The 23,568-nt window shown below is 44.6% G+C and overlaps 1 protein-coding gene across 6 annotated transcripts in view; it reads left to right on the plus strand.

Annotated features, from left to right (window-relative positions):
• The window catches only part of SEPTIN9 (septin 9), a 207,953-nt gene that overhangs the window by 101,870 nt on the left and 82,515 nt on the right, over positions 1 to 23,568 (plus strand). For 5 of the 6 annotated variants that reach the window (XM_083428472.1, XM_083428475.1, XM_083428474.1 and 2 more), the window contains one exon: positions 14,528 to 15,181. In XM_083428472.1, the coding sequence (XP_083284598.1) occupies positions 14,528 to 15,181 (654 nt within the window). Of the gene's footprint in view, positions 1 to 6,738; positions 6,900 to 14,527; positions 15,182 to 23,568 lie in introns of those variants that run through there. The other variant, XM_083428476.1, reaches the window with a different exon arrangement.

Genomic DNA, 23,568 nt, shown 5'->3' on the forward strand with positions numbered 1-23,568 from the left:
TTAACCAAGTCAGACTGATGGTCCATTTAGTTCAGTATTGCCTGCTCTGACTGACAGTGGCTCTGCAGGATTTCAGACAAGGGTCCGTCCTAGACCTACTTAGAGCTGCCAGGGGTTGAATCTGAGACTTTCTTCATGTGAAGCAGATGCTCTACCAATTAGATAGGTCCCTTCCCTGAGGCATTTCATAACAGATAATAATACTTAGCATGTTTTGAGCATTCAAAGCCCTTTACAATATGACTCTGTTCATGACCATGATGAGATTTGAAGCAGGAACTTCACAGCTCACTCTCTCTTGGCCACTGCAGAAAAGCCGTATCTTCTAGCCTATTCACCTGGCCACTGAAGTGTTGCCCACCGGCATGCCCAGTGCTTAGGAAAACCTCCCATTTTGAATTTTGACTCTTACGGTATATTGTAATTTGCTTTTTGCCTGTTATAATTACATGCTTTTTTGGGGCAGATATGCAAGCAAGCAGATGTTTGCATCAGCAAGCTGTCGATCTTTGCCTCCCCAAATCTTCTCAGCAGATGGGTTGATACAGGCAGCTTATAATAATCATGAGCCCTGCAGGGTTCCACTGGATATTTTTGGCCAGTAAAGCCTCAGCAGGAAGGAGGGAGGCGAGGCAATGTGGTAGATTGCTGGGCTGATAAAGAGAAAGAGAGAGAGAAGGAGAAAGAGTTCATGAAGGCTAAAAGCACTTCCGTAACCCCCGTCAGTTCAGGGACATCTTGGCTGTGTTAAGGAATTGGAGGTGTCCCATCCCCCCCAACAACTGGCACATATTTTGAACATAAGTAATGTGTGGTGGCATACAAACTGGGAGGGGCAGTGAAGGTAGCAGCAAAATAGCAGAAGCCCCCCATGTTACTGAAGGGTCATAGTTTGCCCTCACTTGTTTTCGACTGGTTGTTGCAAGGTTTCATTAAGCCTTGTATGAGGATGGCAGTCAAAATGCTTGCATTTTCCACTTGGAACAAATCTAGGCTGATGTGACATCACAAAAGGTAGGGAAACTGCTCTATCACTTGCAAGTCTTCTATAGTGACATAAGGTAAAGGCCTGAATGTTTTTAATTTCCCAGCGCATCATTCACAATTCACATTACCTGAACCCAAGGAATTGGTAGCAGGCACCAATTGTTAGGAATCTGAGTCATATGTTTTTAACGTGACAACCACAATAATTCTATTTTATTGGTTATATTTTTATGCCACCCTTCTTCCAAAGTCCTCCCCTCCCCATTTGTATGCTCTCAACACCCCGGTGAGCTAAGTGCTAACACAAGAATCACTCAACTTCTTGACTGAAATAGATTCAAACATCTAGCCAGTACAGCAGATACAGAGACCATAAGTAAGGTTCTACTGAATCAGGTCCAAGACCCAATTTGTCCAGCATCCTATTCTCACAGTGGCCAACCAGATGCCTCTGTAAAGCCTACTGGCAGGACCTGAGTACAAGAGCAAGAGGACAAGGTCTGGCTAGAGAGATGTTATTTCCTGGTCCACCACCTTATGTTCTACTTGATTATGAACCTGGGTTTCCTAGCTCTATCTTCTTCCCACGTTTATAGTCCCCATATTGGCTCAGTGGGTAGAAGGTACTGTAGAAAGAGTAACCAGTGTGCCAGACAGAGATTTGTCAGAATGCACTACCCATCATCCCTGATGACTGGCTGTGTTCACTGAAACTGGTGGGAACAAGAGTCCAACTGCACCCGGAGAACAACCACATTGGCTCCCCCTGTGCTACAGGATGTAGCTGTGGACGCCATATCCCACATAGCTGCGGGTGTGAAAGACCTCAAGAAGCCTGGATTTCCCTCCATTCTGTCGCTTCCCTGGTATCCAACTGGGCAGGAAATTCCTGCAGGCCAGAGAACAAATTGACTCCTTTTGGTTAGTATTCTGAGGGAGAACCTGCTTGAGGCCCTAGAAAACAGAAGCAAAACTGCAGCGGTTTTTTAAAGGAAGGGAAACTTCAGGGGTCACTCCTCCCTTTCTAGCAAGTCTTGCTATTTTCCCCTTGAAAACAGGCAGCTTACATTTTCTCTATTGGGAGGGAATAACCAGTGTAAATAAGGGGAACAGGAGGCCACCAAACCCTGATGGGAGCATGCTGTGCATTTAAAGACAATAAGGGAGTCTTTGGGCCTCAGAACCATTCCAAATATTTACATTGCTGACTGATTTAAATGGTGAGACAGGGTGCCTGCAGCTGGCCTGACAGACAGCTCACATGCCAGCTGTGCAGCTCCCCCTCCCCTTCTTTTTTCTGCTGCATATAGAGAAGGAACCCCAGGCAACATTTCCCTGATAGAATATTCCCCTTGAATGTAGCTGAATGGCATGAGGCATGGGGTGCCCTAGGGCAGTGTTCTTCAACCTGGTGCCCTCCAGATAGTTTAGGCTGCAACCCTCATCAGCCTTGATTGTTGGCTATGCTAGGTGGGGTGGGTGTTGTCGTCTGAAACTTCTGGGGGGCACCAGATTGAGGAAAGCTGCTTTCAATTGGTTAGCTGACAATTAATAAATAAATGTTTTGTATTGCAGCCATCAGTCTTTGTTTGAAGTATCGGGCTGATCCTCGATGGGGATGAGCGATCAGGTGGAGTGGCAGCAGCATCCTTGCTTTCCCTTGGAAAGACTTGACAGGCAACTTTTGCTTTCATGCTCCTGGGGTTGTTTCAGGGTTGAACTTTGCATATATTAAGCTGGGTAATGACCATTTCCCCCCTCCCCCAACTTGCTGCGCTTTGATGCATATCTTGAAATAGGAGATGATCCATCTCTTTCTTTGAGCCCCACAGTTCAGTGATTTCGGAAGCAGACTTCCCTCCCTCGCTGCATGAATGACGCATGCATTGTATAATTTTAGAATGGATATTGCTAAGTGTTCCTTCTACCTATCTTAGGATTCCGAGCTGTTACAACAAAGGGGAGATGGGGAAAATAAAAGCCTTTTCTAGTGTAGTTGGAAAGCACCTGCTGTGTTATAATGCAATAATCATAACAGCAACGTGTACAAAATGCACCAGGGAACATTTTGTATATAATAGGAGTATTAGACCTGCACCAAGTTGCGTGCGCCAAATAAGTGATTTGAAGGACACATTGTGCTCCGAGGCATCTCTGATTAGTTTTGTTGTGTCTGATTGTTTAAATAATTGGCAGAATTCAGGATTTTGTATAGAATCTTCCAACCACTGATCTTTGTTTATACTGTAGCAATCTGTAGAATTGCCACCTTGGATTCTTACCAGCTGTGCTGCCTTGTCCTGGCTCTCTTGAACATAATACGTTTTGTCTCTTGGCTGCTGTTCTAAGAACAGACAACTGCTTTTACTTCTTAGTCACTGGTCTTTAATTATACCAAGTTGGGATTGACGTGTGGGTTGTTGTGGCCTTGAGCTAAGATGGGTCACACAAGTGGGAACACAGTAAAAAATGGAACCTTTTTTGTGTGTGGAAGAGAGAGAGAAGTAGAAAACTGAGCAGAGGAAGAAGGGGGGCCAGAGACTACAATATGTTGGACTCCCAACTCCTATAAACTCTGCCCAGCATGGCCAATTATCAGGAATGATGGAAGTTGTATTCTGACATCTGGAAGGCCACAGGTTTCCATCCCTGGCCTGCATTATAAAGATTTGTGCCAGTGCTATCGCAGTTGAACTGTAGGTGTTAGAGATGAACTTTGGTTCCCAGGAAAACAAATGCATCCTAAATCAATTTGTCTTTAGTCTAGATATTTTTTTCTGAGAAAAGAAAGAGGGACAGATACATTTAGCCTTTGAGCACTGGTACTGTAAGTTGTAGTTTAATAGCTGTAAGTCAAAATCCAGTGAGTGATGAGATCTGCTTAGACATGTGCTTTGCCTACACAGAAAGCACATAGAGTAAGAAAGTACATGAAAGCCTTATAGTGATGAACTTGTCTGATGGCTGCACACTGTATTTAAAAGCTGGCTACAGTTTCCTGGCAGTGTATATATTCAGATAAAAAGGTAGGTGCGGTGAGCGAGAGAGAAAGATGCAATCCACCTGCAGTTTTCATACCTTTTCATTCTCAGTAGCACTTTGTGTGTGGGGGGGGGTGGAACCAAACATCTGAAGCAGTCCTAAAGTGGTAACTTTTCTGGGGGAAAGCCATTTATATCCAGAGAGTAAATGCTACAAAAAAATTGCATATCTTCTCTAATCCCCATGAGAATCACAGAATTGTAGAGTTGGAAGGTACCCTTAGGGTCATCTAGTCCCACCCCTTGCAGAATGGCAGAGTCTGATGGGGTGCAGGCAGGATGATGGTGGAGGGAGGGGATATGGTCAGCCCTCTTAGTCCTGTTTTGATAGAATAATGGAAGTTCTTATTGCTGAAGACCTGTGACTCGGTTGCCTGCAGTAATTTTGTTTCCAGGATCAGATATCAGCACTTGGCTCTCAGAGACGCCACTAGGTTTAGGGGTTGGGGACCTGATAATAAGAGTTCTGTGGTTTTATGTTCTCAGCTCCCGTGATGATTCAGAGCCTTTGCAGACCAAAATAGAGAGTTTATGAAAGTCGGGTACAGTTCACTCACAAATGTAGCCATTCCGTTCCTGTAGCCATTTGGTTGAATGCACCACCCAAATACCTAATGGAGAGCTATGCTGAGAATCTTTATGAGTAGCAAGCTAGGAGTAGCATCCTGACGAGATCTGGGCAGAGAATTCAGAAGTCTGCTTGGCCGTATTTTAGGGCCTGGTGGCATATGAAGAATCTTGATGGTCTCAGCTTAGCCCCTGTGGTTATATGAAAGCACTCAAGCTGTTGTGTCTTTTTGGAGGGGGGCGGGCTTGGCACACTCCTACTGCCCCCACCATGTCTGCCTTGCAGATAATAATTCAGGGGTATGGCCACTTTCCTTCTCCACTCACCTTCCTTCTCAGTTAACCTGATAGTTTTTAGGTAAGAGAAAAGAAGACACAGCTAACATAGAGTTGGGTTGTGTTCCCAGCTTTAAACAGCTGAAATAAGCTCCATTTCTGCAGGTGGGTAGGTGGGCTGCAGTGATGTTGCTCAGGGCAGTTTCTGTTTGACTTGTGTGAGCAAACATTTGGCCAGCTGCATGCCTGCTCAAAGCCCATTTGTGCATTTTTTCATGGAACATCTGTACTATCCAAAATAGTAAAGGTAAAGGGACCACTGACCATTAGGTCCAGTCGTGACCAACTCTGGGGTTGCGGCGCTCATCTCACTTTATTGGCCGAGGGAGTCGGCGTACAGCTTCCGGGTCATGTGGCCAGCATAACTAAGCTGCTTCTGGCGAACCAGAGCAGCGACGCTCATCTCGCTTTATATTGGCCGAGGGAGCCGGTGTACAGCTTCCGGGTCATGTGGCCAGCATGACTAAGCCGCTTCTGGCGAACCAGAGCAGTACACGGAAACGCCGTTTACCTTCCTGCCGGAGCGGTACCTATTTATCTACTTGCACTTTGACATGCTTTCGAACTGCTAGGTTGGCAGGAGCAGGGACTGAGCAATGGGAGCTCACCCCGTCACAGGGATTCGAACCGCCAATCTTCTGATCGGCAAGTCCTAGGCTCTGTGGTTTAACCCACAGCGCCACCCGCGTCCCTCTACTATCCAAAATACTCCTGGGCTTTGCAGTATAAAACCTAAGGGCTGCATTTTCTTCTGGGCAACTTTCTGGGAACTACATGCCGGAAGCAAAAGTGGGCAGAGCAACAAATGTAAATGTCACCTTTGTGCAGTAGGCTGGTTTTTACACACACTCAGCTCATGCACCACTCTCCATCCTCCATCCAGGCAAGCAAGAGGCATTGTTTGAGTTAAGGATGCCTTCTAGACAGGCAAAAACACGCATGGAAGACAGTGTTTGAAATTAGCCAGGTGCTGGGTGCATTTTCCACCTGGCTTTTGACCACTTGTGACCAAGTGAGGATGCCTGAGCACCAGGATCGCGCCTGACCTCTTCACCATCTGGGGATCATTGGATCTGGACTGTGTTCACACACTAATACCCCATCCTGTAGAATTCTATTGGTTATATTTTATCTGCACAATCAGAAGGAATTTCAGGAACCAAAATTCTTTTTCTGTGCAGCCTGAGCAGAACAGGAGCAGTCACCATTAGGAAAAAGAGGTCGGAATAGGCCAGTATATATGTGGACTGTCCCAGGATCAAGTGACTTTTCTTCTTTAAGTTCTAAAAGCTCTTAACCTAGCTCAAGGTTGTCATCTGAACTAGCCAGATGTTTAACTGAGAATCAATCACAGTCAATCCGTCTTTTGAAGGAGAAGAGCAGGGGTAGTCAACCTTTTTATACCTACCGCCCACTAATGCATCTTTCTTGAGATGAGAGGTGCCAATGCAGTCCAAGGAAGAAGTGATGTTTTCTTTTCAAACCTGCCTGGATTTTTCTTTTTAAAGTTCCGTAGCTCATTGGTTCACTGTCTGCTTCAAAAGCAGAAGTGTGTTTGGTGGGAAACAGATTGCATCTTTCCCCATGATACTTCCTGGCAGAAGATTCTATCCACCAGGCAACTCATGTTTGTACTTGGTTTGCTTGCTGTGCACTCCCCCTTGTTATACTGACCTTTACCCTTCCCTGCAGGCCGCTGTGCTAGTTGGGGGTTAGCAGTGGTGATTGATTGGCCAGTTGGTTGCTCTCCCTTTCCTCCCACCCTTCCTTTCTAGGGCAAAGATAAATCCATCTGGCTTCCTAGATTGTTGTTGTTGATGATGATGAGGGGGAATGAGAGGATAGTGCATTTACCGTGCTGTCAAACTCAGTGGGATATGTTTATGTTTTAATGCTGTTATGAACAAGCTGTCTTGGGCGTGCGTGGTTTCAGAGGGACTTCCCTGGGAGAGTCAGGGGCCTGTCAAGGTATGTGCAAATCCAGGGATCTGGTGAATTGCTGTTGGTATCCTGCTAACATTTCTACATGCTATAAGAGTGTTGCGAATGGTGAATGGGGTAAGCTTTGTACATGGTCACAGGGTTGTGTGTGGATTATGGCGGCAAGGCAGCGGGATCACTTTTGAATTTCCAGCAGTTGAAGTCCAAGGATGGCTTTGAGGAAGCTTCAGAAACACAGGTGGGTACACAGGAACCAAGAGAGATGAAGAGAAGTGGGTTTGGAAAGTTTTTCTGACCTGCTTCTGAGTGAGATTCCGTAGCAGAATATCACCACCACCCCGCAGCGCCGTGATACACATAAGTTCTTTTGCCCCTTTTCTCTGCAAAGTTTTGATTGCCTCCATATCAGATAGGCTCTAGAAGGAAACTTAACTCAGGATGGCCCCTCAATGAATGGCTACTGTGAAATTCTGTCTGCACAATGAAGCTGTGTACCCTCCGTCTCACTTCTCTGGATTCTTTTTTAATTGGGCAGCAAAACAATGCACTTAAGGCCTGTATGATTTGGGCTATGTGTTACTTGCTTATCCCCCAAAGAAATAAGAAGATGAACTGGGATAAATCAGTGTGACTTCATGTTGTCTCTGATCAAGTGTGCCCTGGCTTATGAAACAAAAGCATATGTCAGGTGTGGGAAACAGGTGGTTGGATAAAGACCTCCCCCCGTGGGCCACTTTGACAGGTGGGTGAGGCCTCCCACCTGTCAATCGCAATGATGCCGGGTGACCCAAAGTAAATAATTTTCTTCGTGGCTACAGCTCCTTCAAAACCTTCCAGGAGTGGAAGGCCCTTTGCATCACTGGCTTCAGTTCAAGATGGTGACGCCAAGGCCAGGGCTACTTGGGTCTGTTAGCTGGAGATCCCCCAGCCCTGGCATATGCCATAATGAATCTGTTGGTCTTCAGCATAGGGCTCCTTTGGCTGCAATGGAGTAGCACAGCCACCCCTCACGCCAATCTTATGAGATAGGTGAGGTGTCTGAGGCTGCCCAGTGACCTTAATGGTTGAGCTGAGACTCCTTGGACCAAGTGTGAAGTTCTGCCAGGGAACACTTGGATCTCACTGTGCAGCTGTTGTGTGTGGTGAGCCACAGATGGAAGGCTGGAGTCTGCCTAGCAGTTTAAATACATTCAGGCTCTGGATTGGCTCAGCCCACCCTGGTGGACCACTAGACACTCCTGAACTGGGAAGACTATAGAAAGGTTTCCTCTTAGGCTGTCTAGGCAACAAGGATTTCCTCACTCTGGTGTCTTCCTGCATTTTGGCCTTTGGTCATGATTTCTGTTTGTCCCATGGCTTCCTTATTTATGTCATCCACTTGGCTGTAACTTGGGTGCTGTTGTTCAGCCCCCACAGCTCACTGGCAGATGTGATTGGCTTAGGCTTCCCATGTTCCACGTGGGTCATGATGACAATTGTCCTCCCACCATGTTAACAAAGGGAGTTTTATTATGTTAAGCTTTATTTGGTAGAGCCTGAAACAGATAGAAGGGGCCCTCTTGGGAACTTAAGAGTGCACACCAAACTATTTGTAACACAGACAGGAAAACTTGAGTTTTTAAAGCTCAATGAAGCAGGAGGAGGAGCCTTCTGGCTTGTGCTCAGCATGGTGGTCATTATTGCCACCAGCATTTCCTGCATGAGAAGGTCAGGTCAAATACCCAACTTCTGCAAGCAGGAAAGTCTGTTTCCCAGATCATGAGTGTCTTGTGAGAAACTGCAAGGTTTTTGTCATACATATTTGAGCTTGTTATAATAAAGTACATGATCTAATGTGCAGTTCTCAAAGACAGATGTTTTCCCAGTGCTTTGTTCTTCACATAGAAAAGCAATATTAGAACAGGCTGTCATGGATTCAGATCTAAATATGTCTCCGTTGAACTTCATCTCCATTTAGACAATATTAGTTATTTTATTTTTAAAACCATATTAGGGTTTTAAATTAAATCGCTTTCTCCATACCCCCTCTTAAAAATTATAGCCAACAAAGTCATAACCTGAAATCAATGTATTTGTACTTTTTAAAAAATGTACAGTATTTTCATTTCTTGTTAAGAAAATAATATGCAACTTAGGAACAAAAGGGAAGAAAAGGCACGGCATGCTGGTTTGAGATGCCTAATTGTTGATAATTTATACTTTTCTGGCTAAACAATTTACAAATGTCATTACCTGGCATATTGAAGTGCATCATTTTGAGGATGCAAATCTGTTTTGATTCTACTATGGGTGGCCCCATCTTGGGAGAAGAGACTAGCTCAGTGGTTCCCAACCTTTTTTTGGCCATGCCTCACCTAAGCATCTCAACTCCTGATCTCCCCCACCCCGTGTGACATATAATTCTTACTATTTAAAAAGTGATCTCCTATTCATGTGGAGGAAGCCTAAAGGACCATTAACTGTTAATAACTCATTTTTGAATTGCCCCCCTTAAAAATCAAATTGCCCTCCTGTGTGGTGTGTGCCCCATGTTGGGAACCACAGGACTAGATGAAGCAATGCTACTGGTGAAACTTGTTCAGCATTTTTGGGGGGGAATGCTTTCAGAAATCTAATTATTTACTGCTAATGCATTTTGAACTTTACAATTAAACCAGTGCAGCTGGATTGGCTAATTTGCAGCACCCATTTAACGTTGATATTGCCTGAAATTCAAGGAGACAGAAAGCTTCCTTTATCATTGCGATTAAATCAGAGAGGCTGATTCATCATTGCAAAGTGCATCTGAGCAGATTCAGTCTGTCTATATTTCGTCATTCAGTTGTAGATAAATAGATCCAACTGATTTACTTACAAAGTTTTTGCATTTCTTGCAAAACAGTAACCCCTGAAACACTTCAGGAATAAAGGGTGCAGTTTTTGTATCAGCTTTTCCCTCCCCAGTACTTTTTGGTACTGTTTGAAGAACCCCTTGTTGCCTAGATTTGAGAGATTCCACAAAGCCTGAAAATATGGGTGACAGGAATGAAGGACTCTGGAGGGGTGAACCTCATATACCAAATAAGACCATATTTTTGCTCTATAAGACTCACCAGACCATAAGATGCACCTAGTTTTTGGAGGAGAAAAACAAGGAAAAAAATATTATGAATCCCAGAAGCCAGAACAGCAAGAGGGATCACTGCTTTCGCTGTGCAGCGATCCTCTTGCTGTTCTGGCTTCTGGAATAGCCACACAAAGCCTCTTCAGGGCAGGGGGAGTGTTCCTCCTGCTGCCCTGAGGAGGCTTCGCGTAGCAATCCCAGAAGCCATAACAGCAAGAGGGATCGCTGCAGTGAAAGCAGCGATCCTTCTTGCTGTTCTGGCTTCTGGGATAGCTGCGCAACCTGCATTTGCTCCATAAGACGCACACACATTTCCCCTTACTTTTTAGGAGGGGAAAAGTGAGTCTTATAGAGCAAAAAATACGGTAACTCTCAACTTGCCTCAAACAGTTCTTCACCGTCTCCGATCAGTATCCCATCTTTAGCAACCACCAAACCCCACTTTCTGGCCATCCTAGGGGACAGTTTCCTTCAGCCTCCTCAGGAACTCACTATAATTTCTCACAGATTATGGTATTGATATATTTTGCCCAGTGTGGCAAATATCTTGGGTTTGTGGGGTGGATAACTGGGAAACAGGGTGGGGAAAGGGGTTTTGAAAAAACCACACACCTCAGCATCAGGGTTCCAACCGGAGCTCCCTCCTCCCTGGTGGTGCAGTGGGAGATCTGGTTGTCAATCATGTGCTGTATTGGAAAAGCAAACAAAATAGCTAAGCTGTAGGGCACACCATATTCATCTGGCTGAATTCTGACTCTTCCCTGGCTTGATCTGCAGGATGGGCCTGTCTGTATTCAGCTGGTTTTGTATAGAATTCCAGGGCTGCTTTCCTGTAGAAAAGTCGGGGAGGCAGAGCCCTCTGCATTATTACACTGTTTTTACTTCCTTTTCCTTGGCTTTGGGGCAGAAAATACTATTTTTAAAAGCACTGTATCTTCATTTCTTCTTCTGTTCGTTTGCTACTTCCTCAGATATGCCAACCTCACTCCTGTACATGCCTTCATTTTTTATTTACTGAGCTTCTGCTAGTTGGAGTAAGGTAACAGTGGGTGGGAAGAAAAGAGGGAAAGGGAGGCATGAAGCTTAGCAAAGCAACAGGAAATTGGAGGAGGGGAAAGTGTGGTCAAGGGGCTGAGGCAGCCCTAAGCTCAGGGTAATTTCTGTTTCCCCTTGAGCATTAGGGTCGGGCTTTGTCTAAACTTATTTCTCCTCTCCTGGCTGTCAGAAAATATACACATCCCATTTGCTGTTCTCTTTCCTCCACCCTGGCAGGAGAGAAATCTATGGCTGTCTCAAAAGGAGTTGGGGGAAGTCTTTGCAAGTTGTTTCTCCCAATAGGTCTAATCTCTCTCCCCCCGCCCCGTGTGTGCTCTGGAGAGTGAGAAAGGGGTATACACAATTGATGTTCACTCTGAGTGGCTCAGGGAACGCATGGCAGGATTTCACTAACTAAGCAATGCAGCAGAAACTTCAAGATAAGGGTAGCCATTCCCAAGGAAACAGCTTGGCCCAAACTGTCTCCATCAAGGAAGGTAATGAGGCATGTCTCCTTGTGTGGTCAGGAGGATGAGAGAGCAGATATTTTTCTGAAGCCTCACATCCCATCTCTGGCCTTATTAAGGTCCAGAAATCTCTGTCTACCCCCCCCCCCTCTCTCTCTCACTCACACACACACAGATGCAGTTTTGGATGCATCCCATTTGGGAAGGCTCCAGGGTGTGTGAGTGTGCAAGCAAAACAGAGTCTTGAGCCTGGCTCAGATGTGGCGTTGTTGTTGCCACGCCACTCAAAACTACTTTGGGACCTGCTGCCAAAGGCTTGGCTGGCCATTACAAAGTGTAAGGAATTAGTCTTCCCTTTCTCTTCCTCTTCAGCCACTCACTCAGCACCCCAGGCCTTGGGACCTCTGTTTTTGTTTCCCTTCTCCCAACCTCCAGCTCTCTTCACACTAACAGCACATTATCCCCTGCCACCACCCACCATCTCAATTCAAGACACTTGTTGACATTTCCCCCCCATCCCCCAATCTTTGGGTCTGCTTCAACCTTTCACATCCCTCATTTCTCTGGCTCAGCTCTGCCTCCCTCCTGTTTTCAGGCACATCCTTGCTATTTTCGAGGTTCCCTGTCCCTTACACCCCTTCCTCCCCACTTCAAATCACACCCACAAACCCACCCACACAATCTGATTGGATTGCAAGTTCCCATTCAAATGCTTAACAGAAATAATTGAGATTGATTTTGAAACTTCCCAAGGCTAGGTTTGTTCATCCCTAGCTCAGAAGAAAGTGTGATGCCATTGCCTCATTACCTCGTTTGTTGGAGTTCTGTGGTGCTTGTCTCTGGGGTTCTTTTTAGCTTATTGCTCAGTGCTTTTGAAACCCTCATTACTCACTGCACTGTTGTCTTCATTTGATAGCAATAAAGATCTGATGTTTTCTGAGTGGTAGTTTTAACTGAGAAGACACTTAACCTCTTTCAAAAGATAATGTGTCTCATTACCTAGCAAATGCGGTATGTAAACAGCCATTTATCTTAATTGGTGGTAATGCACAAACCAGGAAGGTTAAGTATAATGTTGCAAGCACCCTGTGATGTTTCGAGGATGCAGCAACTGTGCTGCGCAGATAACCGCCGCCAACATCATGCCACTGCAATGCTACAATAAATGGCCTTGTCATAATGGATGCTGTCGCATGTACTCTGCTCACTGTGGCTTTGAGGCTTCCTGTCTCCAGCTTAAGATGCTTCCAGGTGTCTGTGCAATGAAAAATTGTGACAGTCATGATGTAGCCCATTATTAAACATAACCCAAATGCATCAAGCAATTATTTTAAAATAACAGTAACGACAATTTCCTGCTTCAATTTCCTTTCCTTTCCTGCATAACCAAAATGTCTACTTCAGCAGCTTGTGGTTAGCTGCATCATTGCACTGGGTTCTTCATACAACTTATATTCCTTAAATGCAGCCTGGATATGTTATACTGAATGGGCAGCTTGTGATCCATAGATTAGTATATTGGCTTAAGCAATGTGGTTTCTAGGCTGTAGAGGTTTTCAATCTTTTTGAGCCCACAGCTTCCTTGACCAACTACATTTTTTCTGCGGCATCCCTGTGGGGCTAAGGAGCCCAGTTATGTGGACCCTTGCCTGAAGAGCTGGCAGACTCTCGCCCTTTTTCAAACACCCTCCCTTGTGGAGTGTTCCCTCAGCCTTCTCTCCTTTCCCCGCACCTTGGGAGTCCTCTGGGCAGCCAGAGCTGCCAACCCTGGTCTCTCCCCTGCCCCAAAGAGAGAGGCCTCCTCATACTGCCCCACAGGGGCCTTGGTGGGAAGCACCCCCTGACCAGCCCCAGAGGCACCATTTGCCTGGGGAGCTTATAGCCAGGGCTGCTGCAATAAACAGCTGTGCAAGCCTTTGGGAGGCAGAGACATAAGAGGGCATCAGAGGAGGGAGGGGAGGAAAGAGGGACAGAGGCCAGCATTGCCTGCAGCACCCTGACTATCATTCAAGGCACCCCAGGGTGCTACAGCACACTGGTTGAAAACCACTGTCCTAGTTCAAGGGTTCCATGTTTGGTCCTGTGGAACAGAAAGTACATTGAGGTAGAAATGGAGGCTTTATTCCTTTCTTTGAGCAAATTTTCCCAACAAAATGCTTGAGCAATCACTGTGTCTTGCCATTTTTTGTATACCTACACATTCCCACTGCTGCTTTTCTAACAAGGTTAAAGGAAGTTCACCAGATTCTCCTCCTCTACTGGGACCTACATCCCATATTGCTTCTCTCTCTTTACTTTCTGAAGATCTGTGTAAGGAAACTTCTGATGGTGCAATTTCTGTAACTTGCAAGGAGACCTGTGTCTTTTGGGAGGTTTGCTAGATGGATGTGCTAGATATGCAATAAGCATGTATAACAGAGATGCCTGTCTTTGGCCATTTTCTGGGCATTCCTTTACAATTGTTTGGTGGATATGAGCACACAAAATAAGGTGAAAAGTGATCCTGGATGAATTTAGTCTAGGCAGGAAGATCTCTGTGTGTGTGTGTTTCTGATGTTTCCAAATGGACTTGGATTTTATTTAGAAAGAATGGCACCTGAATCAATGTCATACAGTTGAACAATAGGGCCTATAATAATTGAATAAATGGAGCAGGACAAATTTCAAGAGGAAGAGCCCAAAACAGTATGATTAGTAAGGAGTCAAATAGTTGGGAGAGACCTCACATTTCAGTCCATGGATCCACTGATTTTTGAATCTGTTGAAACACCATGTGACCTTTTCTGGAACTTCATGTTGGGCAGTGGCTCTCCCTGACTTTGGGCTTTGCTCAAGAATCTACGAGACATTGTGTTGTTTACCTGACTTCTAGGTTTAGCACAATAGGAATGAGTCCCCCTTCAGCATATGTATGAAACAGAGTGGTTTGCAGGACAGTACACAATGGGGACTTGAACTCTAGGTTTCTGTTTGTGTCTCTGAGGTCAGTAATCTCATACAGTTGATTGTGGTGTTTAAACTTGGATTATGTCTTTTTGTTAATCTTCCAGCTCTGAAAAGATCCTTTGAGGTTGAAGAAGCAGACCAGCCTCCAAATTCTTCCACTCCACAAAGACGGACACCCAACCCTCTTGTGAGGTCCACAGTGTCCAGCTCCACACAGAAATTCCAGGATCTTGGCACCAAGAATTCAGAGACCCCTTCCAGACATGTGGAGTCTGCACAAAGATCTCCTAAATCTTCTCTGAGGAGAGTTGAGCTCTCTGGACCAAAACATCCTGAGCCAGTGTCCAGAAGAACAGAAATCTCCATTGATATCTCATCTAAGCAAGTGGAGAACTCCACCCCAGGAGCTTCAAGATTTGGCCTCAAGAGAGCAGATGTGCTGGGGCACAAGCCCCCTGAGACCGCTCCCAGGAGGACTGAGATCAATATAGGCAAGCCTCAGGACCAAGCTCTTCGCAGAATGGAAGTCCCCTCAAAGATCCCCGAGCCAACACAGCGCAGAATGGAAGCTGCTAGCCCACCTGTGCCTGATGTTGCCACCAAACGTGTGGAAATCCAGGTAGCAAAATCTTCAGAGGTTCCAGTACCACCAGTCAGGCAGAATGAAAACGTGGAGCTTTTCCCAACCAATCAGCACCTGCCGCCAGAACCAAAGCTACAGCCAGCAGTGACTGAAATTCCACCCAAATGCCAAGAAGGTAAGCAGAAAATGAGCTTCTTCTTTTTTTACATTGTGCAGTTCTTTGTGTACAAATACATTTGTGTTTCCCTAATAGCTATTCCGCCATTCATGTGGGTTATTTTGGAGGTACAAAATCTGTGCTTTAGCTCATGGCTGCTTTCACATAGCTGAAATTAAGGGGGGCAGATTTTGGGGGTGGATTTGACATCTATTTTGAGTGGTATTCAAGTTCACTGTAGACTTTTGAAGATGCATTGTATACCTTTTGACCTGCTTCCAGATCTCTCTGTTGGCGCATTTGCTGTATATTTGTGAATTCTGTATGTTGCAACATTGGCTCACTAGACACATGGGACTCATCTGATGGGACTCATCTGATGATTAGGGCAGTTTTACTTCAGTGAGAGTATGACATGCATTAGATGTTCCCATATTGGGAATGGAGAGTTCTGTGATATATACTTTCCAGTGTCATGGATGCATTGCAAGCTTTTCTTGTGCACAACCATACTAGGGCAAGTATACCCACTTTTGTGGCCTGCCAGCCTCTTAACTAAGTAGTTCCAGCCAGATACCAAAAGTAGGTGGTTTGTTGAGTCCCAGGCTTTGTGGATTAAGCATTCATACTAGCACATGGCCTATAGATTTTTGAAATATTAAGTGGTACATAAATGCAAATAAATACATGGTGCTAGAGATAATTTTAGTGCTGGATGTACTTAAGTGTCTTGTCTTTCCAAATGTCCTTGTTCAGGTGGTTCTCATGTCTCTTTACTTACTGGGATGGTTGTGAAAGGGAATACTTCAAACAACATTAATATGCACTTCCGTAGCGTTGCTTCACTTGGACATGGGCACCTTTAGTGTTCCGTATGATAAAGCCATCCCCTGTCTGAAGGGACACTGACGTAGGGACATGGGCTTCTATATTAGTAGCTGTTTCAAGACGTGGGTGAGGGAGTCAGTGGCGTTATTCTCACGCCTTGGATACAGTCTTCAGTCTGCTTAAGAGAGAAGGTAGACAAGAGGGTGGGTAGGTAGATCATAAAAAGATGTTACTTTTATTCCCAAGTACAGTGGTACCTCGGATTACATACGCTTCAGGTTACAGTCTCTGCTAACCCAGAAATAGTACCTTGGGTTAAGAACTTTGCTTCAGGATGAGAACAGAAATCGTGCTCCGGCAGCGCCGCAGCAATGTGAGGCCCCATTAGCTAAAGTGGTGCTTCAGGTTAAGAACAGTTTCAGGTTAAGAACAGACCTCTGGAATGAATTAAATTCTTAACCTGAGGTACCACTGTACTGTAGATTGAACAATGCCTATTGCTTTTTCTCAAATCTTGGCGTTCTGATGTGCCTTGACTGAGACAGTACAGCCCTGACCTTTCCACCACCTTGCCTTACCCTAGCTTCATTTAGCATTTCCATAGCTCCATAGCTCTGCTCACTTAACTGTGACTGCTACTGCCAGAGAAACCTGGACAATGTTCCATCCTGGCTTTGTAGACCCTGTAGCATTGCCTGCTTTCTGTGTGGGCTCCTAGCTCTGTAACAGAGGCTGTTCCCTGAGCTGATCCTCTCTCTCTCCCTTCAGGATTAGTGTGCATGCCTTTAGTATTAGAAACGGAGATATGAAAGCTAGGAGCTAAATGGCACCTTAAACCTAGGTTATGGGTGCAATAATGGAATGTCTAGGCATGCTTTTTTATAACAAGAATACAAAGCTGAAAATGAATGAACTGCAGCTAAAATCTGATGTTCATTTTTCACATGGTCTAGTCCTCATCTGCAAAAAACAAAGCCATGCTTCCCCTGCCCACCTCCTAATATTCTTATGAGGGTCTCTGGAGAAGAGTGGTCTTCAGAGAGTGGCTGGAAGTAGGGAGGCAGAAAAAGGTCCTTCTTTCCTTCCACTGTGCAGAGTTCATAAACTGCTTGCACTAATGAAAATTCCCTGTTTCAAAACACTCCTAGAACAAATGGGAGTTTTGAACTGCATGCCTAGTGGGGCTTCCGTTCTGCTTCTTGTATTTGAGGGTGTGGTTCAGACATACAGATCATAGAGTGGATCTATACCACACGTGAGACGTGACCAACTGCAGGAATTGGGTGGGATTCAAGGCTCTGTAGACCAAGGCAACCTCTCCTCTAACATCTTAGACTAGCGGCAATGTATTGCAAAATGCAACTGCTGCCTATCTCCATCTCCTCCCCACATCTCCCTGATGATACTAAGTAAAATAAGGTGCATGGCTATTCATCACTGCTGCCACTCCCTCCAACTGGTAATGGGATGGGGAAACCCTGAGCCTGATCACCTGGTATCATATGAATAAGCCACACATTGTGTGTCTCTCTTAACCAAACATTCCCAGGGAGACCTTGGAGCTGAGATGCTCTACACTTCATCAGTTATGCTTTCCTTGTAATGGTAGAGTTTGGGCCTAAGTGACCAAGTACACTTTGCTCAGTACTGGTCTCCAGCACTAATCCGAACACAAACATTCCTTGTCAGGCTGAGAGCTGAAGTAAAGAGGCACAAGGTAGTCCTTATATTAGCAGAGCTGGAGATAAATGTTAGGTGGTACAAATTTGGGTAATAATTATTTAGTGGCTGGACGGCACATAGCCCTCCAAAATTAATTTCCCATTGTATCTGCATATCTTCCCCTGTCCTCCAAGCTGCTATAAACTACATGTCAGAGCTTTATAACTTAACAAGGATGAGGACATTGCTGGGGCTACATATGCCTGGGTCTATGTTCTGAACTTCCAAAGAAATGGACTTTGACATTGTGTTTTTAAAAATATATACGTATATATCGAGTACAGGGAACATCTCACAAAGAAAAGCATTCAGCCAGCAAGGTTGTGACGTCCATAGCATTCTGTTCTACGTGATGCTTTGGTATGCATAATCATCTTACTGTGACAAACAAATCTAGTGAAAAACAGCCTCTTATTTAGCAAACTCCGGAATCCTTTCCCCAGGATTTTGCCATGGAGTAAAGCTTCTCGTCATTCGCTTCCATGTTTTACATTACAATGGTACCTTGGTTCTCAAACTTAATCCGTTCCGGAAATCCGTTCCAAAACCAAAGCGTTCCAAAACCAAGGCTCCCTTTCCCATAGAAAGTAATGCAATATGGATTAATCCGTTCCAGACTTTTAAAAACAATGCCTAAAACAGCAATTTAACATGAATTTTACTATCTAACGAGACCATTGATCCATAAAATGAAAGCAATAATCAATGTACTGTACTATAAAATAAATAAGACACTATTGTAGATGATAAAAAATAAAATTATTATTTTTTTCTTACCTGCACTGATGGTAGTTGCTGTTTGGTTGAGGGTCTGTTATCTATTTCCACAGTCACACAATCAGTCAGTAGCTGAACTGGGTTCCACACAGTCACAAAAACAAATTAATTGGAAAAGCCTCAAAAACAAGAAGACAAAATAAATAGCAAAAACAAAAGCACCAACTTAATCAGTTCCGGAAGTCCATTTGACTTCCGAAATGTTCAAAAACCAAGGCACAGCTTCTGATTGGTGCAGGTACCCTGGAAACAATAGCCGACAGCCGCATTGGATCTTCAGCTTCTGAAAAACATTCGAAAACCGAAACACTTACTTCTGGGTTTTCGGAGTTTGAGAACCAAGGTACTACTGCAGTTATATCTTGTTTACAATTAATCTGGTTATACATTAAATCTCCTGTTCCATTCCCTCCTTGATGGTACCAAGTTGTGTTTATTTGTTTCAAAGAGTCCATTCCATGATCATTGATTCCTCCTTTCCCATTCTTGCTGTAGGTATCATTCTCTTGCCCAATCCATGACTGCCCAGGAGTTAATAATTAGAGAGGAGTGCCTTCCTACTCCATGTTTGCTGATTAGATAAACAGCTTCCTCCTCCCTTTCTTTGTTGCTTTTCAGAGCATCTTAAGCCCTTACAAGGAAGGTTGGGGGCGTTTGCAACTTCCTTTTGGTGTGCAGTAGAAGTCGCCCTTTCTCTGAGTTCTTATCTTATTCCTTCCTCCCTCCCTTTACAAGCTTAGGATGTGATGCAGGGCAGCATCTGAGTTTTCTATTTCTTATTGTCATTGCTTCTTGGTAACCATTCACAACATAGCTGAAGTTTTGCAGAGTGCTAAGAACCTTCTCAGCATCTTAAAAAGCAGAGACATCACCTTGCCAACCAAGGTCCATATAGTTAAAGCTATGGTTTTTCCAGTAGTGATGTAAGGAAGTGAGAGCTGGACCATAAAGAAGGCCGAAGAATGGATGCTTTTGAATTATGGTGCTGGAGGAGACTCTTGAGAGTCCCATGGACTGCAAGAAAATCAAACCTCTCCATTCTGAAGGAAATCAGCCCTGAGTGCTCACTGGAAGGACAGATCCTGAAGCTGAGACTCCAATACTTTGGCCACCTCATGAGAGGAGAAGACTCCCTGGAAAAGACCCTGATTTTGGGAAATATGGAGGGCACAAGGAGAAGGGGACGACAGAGGACGAGATGGCTGGACAGTGTTCTCAAAGCTACCAGCATGAGTTTGACCAAACTGTGGGAGGCAGTGGAAGACAGGAGTGCCTGGCATGCTCTGGTCCATGGGGTCATGAAGAGTCAGACACGACTAAACGACTAAACAACAACAACAAAGGACCTTCTAATTCTAGCACAGAAAGAAGGTTTGGTTTGATCTGTTTTGAACAAAATTTGGTGATATGAGTAGCCATTAACCCCACTATCTGCCACTGAAATTTGGAGGTGGGGTGTTACTGTTAAATCTTAAGACCACTGTGTGATCACCACCACCCAAATCTCCAAACCAACCCTTCACTGCCAAAGCGTAATATGGAAGAACTGTGCTCCATTGTGTGTGACTCGGAAGGCATCTGTTTTCTTTAGACCTGAGCTGTGTGGGAAGTCAAAACAAGGCTTCATCCAAGTTCGCTTTTCCATCCTGATCTCTGGGGGATGATTTGAAGAACAGGCTTAGGGAAGGCCAGCCTTAGCAAAAAAAAAAAAAAAAATTCTCTTACAAAAGTTGTCATTGAACCAATTTCTGTAAGTGCTGTTTCTTCTTCTGTGGTGTCATATTGAGTGCAAGGAAATTCTGAAGAGATTTCTGGATGTAAATTGCAGTAGAGCTTTGGAAATGGCACTGTGCCTCCTGTGACTTCACTGGAATGCTGGCCAGCTAAATGAATCACTTATTAAAGGTTTCCGCATCAATACCAAGATGGAGTCAAGGGAACCAAAAGCTGGTAATGTGTGGAACTGAGCAAGTTCCAGCCTCTTTACCCCTTCCCTTAAATCCTTAGGAAGAGAAGAAGAACCTTGGTGGAGAAATGAAACACAACTGTCTCCTGTACAGCCACAATTGACATCAGAATTAGATCTGGGGCTGATCCAAAATGGATGGGGATTATGTCAGCATCAGAAAGGCTCTTCACTCAGTTTTCATGCAGTATTAAAAAAAACTATGGTTTTAAGTGTGTATGACAGCTTAGCTCCTCCTCACTCCTGATTGTGTCCTGTGGGGAAGGAAACAAGCCAGATTCTTACTAGTCGTGTGTGGACCTAAGCAAGTTTGTTTGTTTCTCTCTCTCAAACAAAACATGAGGAGTAAGCCAAGAACAAACCTTTGCCTCTGTTCATGGTTTGTTAGGAAGAAACAAAGCATGAGCCCAGGCTCACACCTTATGAATATCTTGTTTTCTCCGTGACGCAGCCAGTAACAAGGTGGGTGAGGAGCAAAACACTTGAGTATGTTAAACCAAGGTTTCATCCTTGACCATTGGTCCTGCTAGCTAGGGATGATTGGAGTTGTAGTCCAAAAGCAGCTGGAAACCCAAGTTTGGGAAATCCTGTGTTAAACCATAGTTTATTTTTAAATGTGATTTAATGTTGCAGGTGAACCAGGCCTGTCAGTAAACTGTAGGAGTTCAATGCAAAAAAAGAAAAGAAAAGAAAAAAGGTTTAAGACCGCAGTTCTAGACCCATTTACATGGGAGGGAGTAAACCTCATGGAACTCGGTGGGACTTTGTTCTGAGTAGACTTAGGTAAGATTGCTATGCTCATGATTCCTGATATTGAGTAGGATTGCCCGTCTTATCTGTATAGGGAGCGTTCCCCTCTAATGGGTTTCATTTGCTTCTGGTGATGTTAGGACCACAGGTGGACGAAGAGGAGTGCAGGGGGAGCACACCACCCCCGGCAGCACGATCCCAGTGGGGTGCCATTGTGGCTGCCCCCTCCCCCCCCGCTCAGGGCGCCATGCCCCACAGGTGACGCGCCACAGCTCCAGGACATGCGCCACACCCCTTCAGGTGGTGCGCCATGCCCCAGGACGTGCGCCAGCCATGCCCCCACCTGTTCTCTGCCCCCCAGTGCCAGAGCATGAAGCTCCACCACTGATTAGGACACAGCCATTGGTCCCATTGATGCATGACTGTATAGCAATGTGAAGTCATCACATTTACTGTGTTCTCCTTGTTTAGAAAAGAAACATTGGGGGGAAAGTGCTCTATAACAGCGGAAGAGTGAGAGAAATCTAACTGTGTACAGTTGAAAACTGCAACAAAAAAGGGGGGGCAGGATTAATGGTCTCTCTAAAAGAGTCTTCCCACCCTTTGCCCCCCAAATCACTACCCCTGAGGCAAAAAGTGAATCAGGAGAACATCTGACTCATGCCTCTTCACAAATGGACAAGCTCTGTGGAGACAAAACTACAGTAATCTAACTCTGAGGCATTGTGACCCATCCTGCCAAATTTAATGTAACATGAGTTATCACCAGAGTGAAGATAAGCATCGTGCAAGACTGAGCTCTTCACTGGAGTCTAGAGGTGGAGCCCAAGTCATGGAGTCCAGGAACAGCTGCCTGGAAGAGGGGGTGACTTTGATTTAAAAGAGGCTCTGGTATCCCAGGACAGCTGCTTGAGAGTAAGGCTTGAACAATGAGGGCAGCTGTCTGGTGGGAGATTTAAAGCATGAGACAGCCACGTCCAGGGAGATTAATACAAAAGGGGCTTTCAGTCCTAAAGAGGCCCTGTGTCCAGTGCAAGAGCTATAAACCGAAGGCAAGTGACATGAAAGGTTCCCCCTTGCACACCCCTTTAGCTGCTCTTCTTTGTCCAGATTTATGTCCCAAGAGCAAAGGTAGCAAGGCTTTTTCTCTAAAGCTATCTCAGCTCCAGTGGCCTCCCTCCCTCTCCCTTTGCTCTTATTTAAGCTTTGTTCACACTTCTTCCTCCGTTATGGAGCACCTTTTTGGACTAAAGGGCCTGATGGGATCTGGCAACCATAATTTCATGGATAAAGGTATGCAGAGTGACTTAGGGGCTTGCTATCACGTGCTGTAATCAAACAACTTGTTTCCAAAGTTGCTTCAAACAGGACCCAGAGCTAACAACCACAGCCTGGGGAGATCTACAGTTTGGCTCCAAAACATGCTGTTTCCTGCACTACTACTTATTGTTTTGCAGGCAGCCTCATTATTTGTCTTCGGATTGTTTTCCAACTTCAGATGGCAATGGAGGAAATTCTTACGGATTTTAATTGGATTCTAACTTTGCTTTACGTTGAGGTCTCAGGTTGCACAACAAAGGCACACAGAGATGAAGAAACCATGGAAAAGCTTACTTTGAAAATATAAAATCCAGTCGTTCATAAGCCACTGCTGCCAGTCTCCGACCCTGATCCGTACCTTTTATGGAAGAGAGCAGAAATAATGAAAAACATTGTAGCCCTTATGTGAGCAAAGCTGGATAATGATTTTGAACCACACAGCAGACATTCTGTGCCAGATAACTTTTTAGATCCAGATAACTTACTAACCTTTCTACACTCTTGTACAGTGCCTGTAACAAGTCTTCTCTCCAAATTAGGTATATTTCATTTTTGTAGTCCGATAGTGACAGGCTCTTAAAAAAAATGCTGTTGGCAAAGGCTGCATAGTAAGAATCACTCCACTCACTTATGAAGACTAGCACAGTGGTTATGAATTGTTTCCCTTTTTTTCCTTTCTTTTCAAAAACAATTAGCTGCTCTTCATTTTAAGTTTCAGGGGGACTTAATGTCCACAAATCAATACTGTAAACTTTGCTGGGTTCCATTTTTTTATTCCTCCAGAGTTGGGAGTGCCAGAAAAAATAAAATCTCTTCTATGGCACTGCTATTTGAGTCTTATTTAATAAATTTTTTTTAAAGTATCACCTGGATTCCCACAAAATAGAGCCCAATGCTGAAAAATTTAAGTTGTTTTAAACTGTGTAGCCTGTCCCGAGTCCTTAGGGTGAAGGGTGAGTACAGTATTGTATAATAATATAATAATCACATAATTGTATAATAATATGATTATGACCTTTGTGTCAGAACAACAAAGCACCTA

Source organism: Podarcis tiliguerta (assembly GCF_965153285.1).
Source record: "Podarcis tiliguerta genome assembly, chromosome: 2".
Classification (NCBI taxonomy): Eukaryota; Metazoa; Chordata; class Lepidosauria; order Squamata; family Lacertidae; genus Podarcis; species Podarcis tiliguerta.